The 7,662-nt window shown below is 33.1% G+C and overlaps 1 protein-coding gene across 1 annotated transcript; it reads left to right on the top strand.

Annotated features, from left to right (window-relative positions):
- On the top strand, nt 5,874–7,278 carry LOC105178687 (cytochrome b561 and DOMON domain-containing protein At5g47530-like). The gene is made up of 3 exons (XM_011102218.2): nt 5,874–6,500; nt 6,599–6,853; nt 6,955–7,278. The coding sequence occupies exons 1-3, from the start codon at nt 5,874–5,876 to the stop codon at nt 7,249–7,251; spliced, it is 1,179 nt and encodes a 392-aa protein (XP_011100520.1). The 3' UTR covers nt 7,252–7,278.

Raw genomic sequence — 7,662 nt, 5'->3', positions numbered from 1 at the left:
GAGATCTCAATATTAAAATAGCTAGATTTTTTAAATATAGCTCTCCTTCTAAGACATAGTTGGAGAATGCATTTAACAGATAAAAACCTTTGGTTTCAAGTTCCTAAAGCTAAATACTTTCCATATACTGAATTTATTGATTCAAATGTCAAAAACCATCATAGTTGGATATGGAAGAACTTGCATCAATATATTCCCTTATTGGTGGATTGGTGATGGTACTAGAATTAATGTTTGGATAGATAAATGGTTAGGCAACTATACATTGGAATATTAAAAATTACAATCCCTTCACATCTGCATGACATCAAGGTTAAGGAAATTATTCATAAAAATAAATGGTCTCTTTAGGCAATTACATATTTGTTCCTAAAGAGATTATTCTTACTATAATGTCATTGCCATTACCAATTACACCTCAAAAAGATAATAAAATGTGTTCATGGAGTAAATTAGGTAAATTTTTTATTAGTGCCGCATACTCTTGGTTATTTAATAAATTCAAATTTGATGCTTTACCAGATCTTCCATGGAAGTCTCTTTGGAAAATAGAGGCACCAAGTTCTCTTTCATGCTTGGATGGTCGGTCATTATAGTCTTCCAACAACAAAATTCCTCCATGATGGTCACACACTCAATACAGAAATATGCTCCTTTTGTCCATATATGGTGAGAGAGAAATCTTAGACGTTTCGAGCATATTGAGCGGAACTCGAATATTGTAGCTAGCTTAATTGTGGAGGATGTTAGACAACGTATACTTAAAATTACCTTAACTAGCTCTGTTAGTACACATGCACTTTATAGATTGTGGCGTATTCCTTGGCTTGTCGAGGGAAATACTACCTGATTCATGATTGCTGTACTATATCTTTTCCTATTTATAAAAATTACATTTATCAAAAAAAAAAAAATTATTCCCTTTGTCAATTAGAGAATGATTATCGTACATATCTATACAGAGTGTAGTATTTTTTACCATTCTCTTTATCTTGCTTTCCTGATTTACAAATACTTTCGCAGTCTAACCTTGTTTGTCTTCTACATTAATGAAGTAAAGTACCTTTCAAACAAAAATTGATGTTATGAGTTCTATGGGTACTATGGTTCTATCGTAATAAAGCTCTTTTTTAAAATAAAACCATTAAAATTTCTGAAATTTGGAGACAAATACAATCAATAATCAATTTTCTATCAAGTAACATCCTCAAACATAAAAATTTAATTAATGTTACATGGAACACTCCACCATGCATCATATTGGATCAAATTGAACAATGATGGGTGCATATTGCAAAATCTGGGTTATTCATGATTAGGAGGCATCTTAAGAGACCACAATGGTAGTTTTATTACAACTTTTTCGTTATCAACAGGAATTAATACAAATTCTACTTTTAAAATTTGGACTTTATCCGGCTCGAATATAGCGACCTCAAGAGTTGACTTATCGGCCAATTGCTAACTCCACTAGAATCGAGTATCGGGTTCCTGAGATTGAAACAAGAACGTGAAGCTCGTCGAGTGCGTTCCCAACAACGACTCTCCGACGCTCAAATTAGTGTGATCGAGGTAAAAATGTGCGATTAGAAGTAGTAGGTCGAAAAGTCAATGATTCAATTACCTCGAAATATGGCGTCTTGGGGTATTTATAGAGTCCATGTGGATACCACTGTATGGGCCACATGGTGTCATCCTGCTAGCCTTCATCCTCAATCAGACGGTTCTTGTGTTAGGGTCTTCAAGTAGGATTCGAGTCTAGGTCTAGGCTAGTTCAACCCACCTTATTAGGGAGACGCGGATCTAACGTGCACAATAATTAAATTACCCTTCATTAAGGATATGCTAGTTATTTCGTGCACAAAGTGGGTTTTACCCATCAGGGCTCAACAACAAAGACTAGCAATTGCCCAAGAAAAAGGTTTTGATAATTTAATCATACAAACAGATTCTCAAATGCTTATTCATTTGTTTTGCAAGAACAGCAAACACCCAAGCTTCTTCTTCCTCTATTGCGGAATTGCAAGGTTCTATGAGATAGATTTCAAAATTGCCAATTGTTTCTTGGCTACCGAAAAGTTAATAGGACATCAGATTTGCTAGCAAAACATGCAGCAAGCCAACCTTTTGGCAATTAGCTCTTTGATAGCTGCCCAACTTTTTTGCACGATATTTTGTATTTTGACATGTTGTATACCTATCAAAGATGTATAACTTCCCATGATGTACAAAACTTTTGATTTGATATAATAAAATCTTTTTGTATGTTCAAAAAAAGAAAAATAGTAGCCCAACCAGGGGTGGCAATATGGGTGGAAATTCATGGTTCTAATATAATCCACTTAATTTTGGATTGGGTTGGTATTAATATTTTTTAATATGGACCCAATATAATTTAAATTTAAATAGATTACGGGTTCTAATGGATTTTATATGAGTCCTATATGAGTCAGAAATGAATTTTGAATGGGTCTAACGTCATGGTTTAATTAACTAAACTTATTATTGATCAAGTTGGCTACATATAATTACTTCCATGTGTTCTAATTTTTTTCACATTTTTTATTAGAAATAAGTTTAGGAAAACATATTAAATTTTTTTTAATTTAAGTTAATAAAATTAGTTTGTGCCATGGATCTTATATAGGTTTTGATGGGTCTTAAAATGTCCAACCCGTTATTTATTTGTTTAAATTTATTATTGATTTAATTACTCTATATATTACTACCTAATTTTTCATTTCTAACTTTTCACATTTCTTATTTGAAATGATTTTTTCAAAATGTATTTAGTAATATCATTTTTTAAATTAATGAAAAACAAATTCAAAAAAAGTAAAGGATTTTATTAGATAGTCAAAACTTGCAATTCATATGTGACAAATTAGAGCTCTTTATTTTTTTAATTAATTGATAGTATACAATTATATTACAAATTTCAATCAACATATCAAATATTAGTATCTAATAATAATTTATAATGAACTAACATGTACTATTATTATTGTGATTGAAAATCCACAATTTATTTCTAGAAATCATTATGAAGAATTTAATTATACAATTATTCTTTACATGATTTGTTTCGAAAAAAGTACTATTTTATAATACACTTTGAGCGTTTCATTTTATAATTAATAAATGAATCTTTAATGTAACATGATTAGTTTTTATAAACAATGAATATTACAACTTTAGCCGTATTATATTCCCAGTTGTATTAAAAATATTGTCATCTTATTATTATCTAAAATATTGATTTCTTTAAATATTAAATATAAATAAATGGATATCATTGACCCAATCCGATCCATTTGAAATTCAATCCATTTTTAATTTATTAATTCAAATTCATTTTGAACCCAACCCATTTGGACCAGACCAAAAAATCTACTCGACCCGTCCATTTGCCACCCAAGTCCAACACATCCAATTCCACATCTACAAAACTAAACCATATGTTCGAGTTGTGTCCGCATCCTCTATTTTTTGAAAGATATATTAGAGGCACTATATTGTTCGATGAGTAAGGACACATCACACCACTTAACAGCACCAATGCAAAACCACGTGCATACTGTTTTATGTCATCAGCTAGTGTGTAATCAATGAGTTCAACCCCAGATGTGCAATTTGAAATTGCATTAATCTGTAATCGTGAACCTTTAAATGCATTTGCATCAGGCTGCAAACCTAATTATCCTGTTCCAATTTTATAAAAAAATCATCAGTGAAGATGAAACCCGTTTATACACAAAATACAAACATAAAATGTTGATTACGACTGGCATGGATGGAAATCAATAGATACTATCCTTGCATTTGTGATTGTTGATGAAAAACCATATTTATCTTGAAAATAATTTCTCCAAATATTGAACAAACATATTATAAGAGGGATGTCCATCATGTGCCCTATTTCTAACCGTTATCCTGATCTTATTGGAGCAGTAGCCAACATTCCCGACTTTGATCCTTTGGGGTATGCACAATTTTAGTTTGAGGCACGTGTCTTCCAATTTTAATAATTGTTATAACAATATGCGGTTAAAAGGTCATTGCTAGAGAGCTGGTTCTAAATACCAAATCAGAAAATTTATTCCTACTATATGAGATAAAAAGTATAAAGCTAGAAGTGTTCATATACTGAGACCATATTGAAAAGGAAAAATGGATTGCTTCTTATGATGTTGAATGGTGGTATGATATTGTGACAACTAACAAGTCAGAATGCATCGATGATGTTTGGAAGGGACTTACCACCTCTTTGTGACTGCAATTGTGAAAATTATTTTACTCATTTTGTCTTTTATTTTTGTCAGAATATGGAAAAGAATAATGCAATGTTAAACAATAATCAACCGTGTGCGTATTATACATACAAGTAGTTCAAACATTTGTTTAGAAAATATGAAGAACATGTGGTAATGACATCAATTAGTTTGAATGGTCCGCTTCAGTAATGACAAAATGTTATCAGGATAGGGGTGTAACACCCACATCAAAATTGTCATGCGGGAGTATTCATGTGACAAATGGAGTCAATTTGGAATCTCTTGTTCTAATGTTTGAAAAAAATCTGCTGCATATAGGCTTAATTAATGCCTTACAGAATAACATAATAATTATTTTCAATCTTTACTGGTGGAAGAGTATTAAAATATTCAAAGTTTTAGTTAGTTTACAACAGTATTTTTCGTGTCTCTATTTGTCTTGGTCGACCAAAACTACACGCCTCCCTAATAAAATGGACTGGACACAAAGATATGCAAGTTAAAAAAGTTCCTATCCAAGATCACAGTCAATCTAATGTGCCAAGGAGGGGTCGAAGACAACAAATAATGAAGCTACTATTTGATGACATTTTTCTGTTATTTGCATGTAAATTTTATGAATTTTTTAGTTATTAAAATTTATTTAAATATTCAAAATATTTTTATTTATTAATATTTTTTAATTATAAATATATGAAATAAAATAATGATAATATTATAATTAAAAATGATAATTATTAATTTATTTTTATAGTTGAAATTGTTGAATTAATAATTAATAATTAGTCATATTAATTATTATAAAATAAAGCGAAAAAATAAAAAGAAAAATAAAAAACTAATTGAGTCGTTAATTCAGTTAACAACTCTGGTGTTATTTTTCTAAAAAAATATCTTTAAAAAACTACAAAAAAAAAATAGTGAGTCGTGCAAAACGATCCAAACGTTGAGTAGTCTTGTAGCTTATTTTTTATAATAAAAAAATTGACGGTACAAAAATAAAATTGACTACACTTTAATTAATCGAAGTGCAATTTTATACATTACAATCTAATACAAGCCCTTTTTTTTTTTTTTTTTTTCCTCCTTTTCACTTCCTTTTTTTTTTTTTTTTCCTCCTTTTCGCTACCTCTTGATACAGTTTATGTAGTGGTTGCTAATAAATGGCATTGGTGAGGGACTTGGATTGAGAGTTTGGATTGTGTTGCATTATCTTTTTGAATTGACTTTCTTTCTGAACTTCGTTTATTGAAATTATTTTGTTAATAAATCTTATGTTATATTTTTTGAACCTAAATAAATTTTTAAATTTAATTAATTAGAGACCATCGCGCTGCTCATCTTATTACACTTAATAATAAAAAATATCATTTAATAATGTAATTTACCAATCTAAGAATATCAAATATTTCCTTTTCTAAGTTGATTTAAATGTCTCCGAACACGCCTATGTTTCTTCTCCCGCCCCTTATCTACCTCGGCTTTCTAGCGGTCTATATATAATCTTCATTCGAATCGTTGATCAAACACAAGATATTATTTACTCGTCGATCTCTCCACCTTCTCAACGAAATCAAGAAAATACATCAAGGTTAAAGAATGGACAAGTTCTCCAAGAATATCGTCCTGTTGGCATCTTTCTTGATCATCTTTCTCACGGCTTCTTCATCTCGAGCTCAGAATTGTTCAGACTACAGATTCTCCAACAACAACATCTACAAGGCGTGCAACAGTCTTCCTGCTCTCAACTCCTTTCTGCACTGGAACTACCATCAATCCAGCCACACAGTTGATTTAGCGTACAGGCAGACAGGAATCACGGCGTCCAATTGGGTTGCTTGGTCCATCAACCCGGGCGGAGGGGCCATGATCGGAGCACAGAGTTTGGTTGCTTTCCGCAACTCTAGCGGGCTTCTCCGTGCTTACACCTCCCCGATTTCCAGCTACGGCACTCGGCTGGAAGAGGGCCCTTTGAGCTTCAGGGTTCCAGGTATTGCCGCTGAGTTCACCAACAACCAGATGATCATATACGCGACCATTGAACTTCCGAGAGAGAGAACCAGTTTTATACATGTTTGGCAACACGGTTCAACTTTTGGGAACACCCCTTTGATGCATTCTATGGATGGAGAACATGTAAGATCTGTTGGGACAATTGATTTCTCTACTGGGCTAACTACAAATGTCGGCACAGCCACCTCAGAGTCAAGACGTCGCATAAGAAACGTGAGTACTCTAGTTATACGTTCGATCGATTATCACTTCTTGATTGCTTATTATGATCAGGTAGTTGGTGGAAATTGAATCTTGTTCTCTTGTTTTAGGTTCATGGAGTGCTGAATGTAGTGAGTTGGGGGATTATGATGCCTATTGGTGCAATGGCAGCAAGGTATCTAAAGGTGTTCAAGGTGGCAAATCCAGCGTGGTTTTACCTTCACATTACGTGCCAATCTTCAGCCTATATTATGGGCGTGGTTGGCTGGGGCCTAGGCCTCAAACTCGGCCATGATTCGCCTGGAGTTCAGGGAACGGCTCATAGGAATATCGGTATCACCCTGTTTATCCTCGCAACAATTCAGGTAGATAGTTATTGGTCTTGATATAGATACAGATAGATTTATTGCATGATTTTTCATGACTCACATGTTTATTTGCTAATGCTGAGACATAACAAATTCAGGTATTTGCCTTGTTTTTGAGGCCAAAGCCGGACCATAAATACAGATCCTACTGGAACATGTACCACCACAGTATAGGATACACCGTGATCGTCCTCAGCATAGTCAACATCTTTGAAGGATTGGACAAATTGGATCCTGAAAAGAAATGGAAAAGAGCATATGCTGGTGTGCTCATATTCCTTGGAGCCATTGCTCTTCTGTTAGAAGCATATACATGGTATGTTGTGCTCAAGGGAAGACGGCAGTCGACGTCTGATAAACACCCACAAGAGGCCAATGGAGTGAATGGAGCTTAATGGATATCTTGCTTAGTACATTTCACATTGTAGCACACTGAGAGGATTTCAATTCATTAAGGCAGATAGATTTCTACTTTTGTTTGTGGTGTACTCATCATTCTTTTGATATTAGATGCTGCTAGAGGACTAATTGCTGTACTTTTCCTGACCTGAATGATACATATATATATCTCGTGCAACGATGTTTTTATGTATATATATTAATTCATTGCACCGCCATGCAGGTGTCGTAATACTATGTCAAGTGTAGTATGATGAAGATACAACAACATTGTGCGGTAGTATCAATGTGTAGTATATATTTCATTGTAATTTTTGCTGTGACGTGATTATGATCGTTGTATAGCATATCAGTTGACCAAATTTGAAGGTTGTATGATGTTGTCTTCCATGAAATTTGTCGAGAAG

Source organism: Sesamum indicum, linkage group LG16 (genome assembly GCF_000512975.1).
Source record: "Sesamum indicum cultivar Zhongzhi No. 13 linkage group LG16, S_indicum_v1.0, whole genome shotgun sequence".
Lineage (NCBI taxonomy): Eukaryota > Viridiplantae > Streptophyta > Magnoliopsida > Lamiales > Pedaliaceae > Sesamum > Sesamum indicum.
Note: the sequence above shows the minus strand (reverse complement) of the source record. Positions and strands in the feature narration are given on the sequence as shown.

What these genes read in the sequence shown, in the direction of transcription:
- LOC105178687 (XM_011102218.2), top strand. Translation starts at nt 5,874, where the DNA reads ATGGACAAGTTCTCCAAGAATATCGTCCTGTTGGCATCTTTCTTGATC. An exon ending in CAAGACGTCGCATAAGAAAC is followed by an intron (nt 6,501 to 6,598) that starts GTGAGTACTCTA and finishes CTCTTGTTTTAG; the next exon opens with GTTCATGGAGTGCTGAATGT. An exon ending in TTATCCTCGCAACAATTCAG is followed by an intron (nt 6,854 to 6,954) that starts GTAGATAGTTAT and finishes TAACAAATTCAG; the next exon opens with GTATTTGCCTTGTTTTTGAG.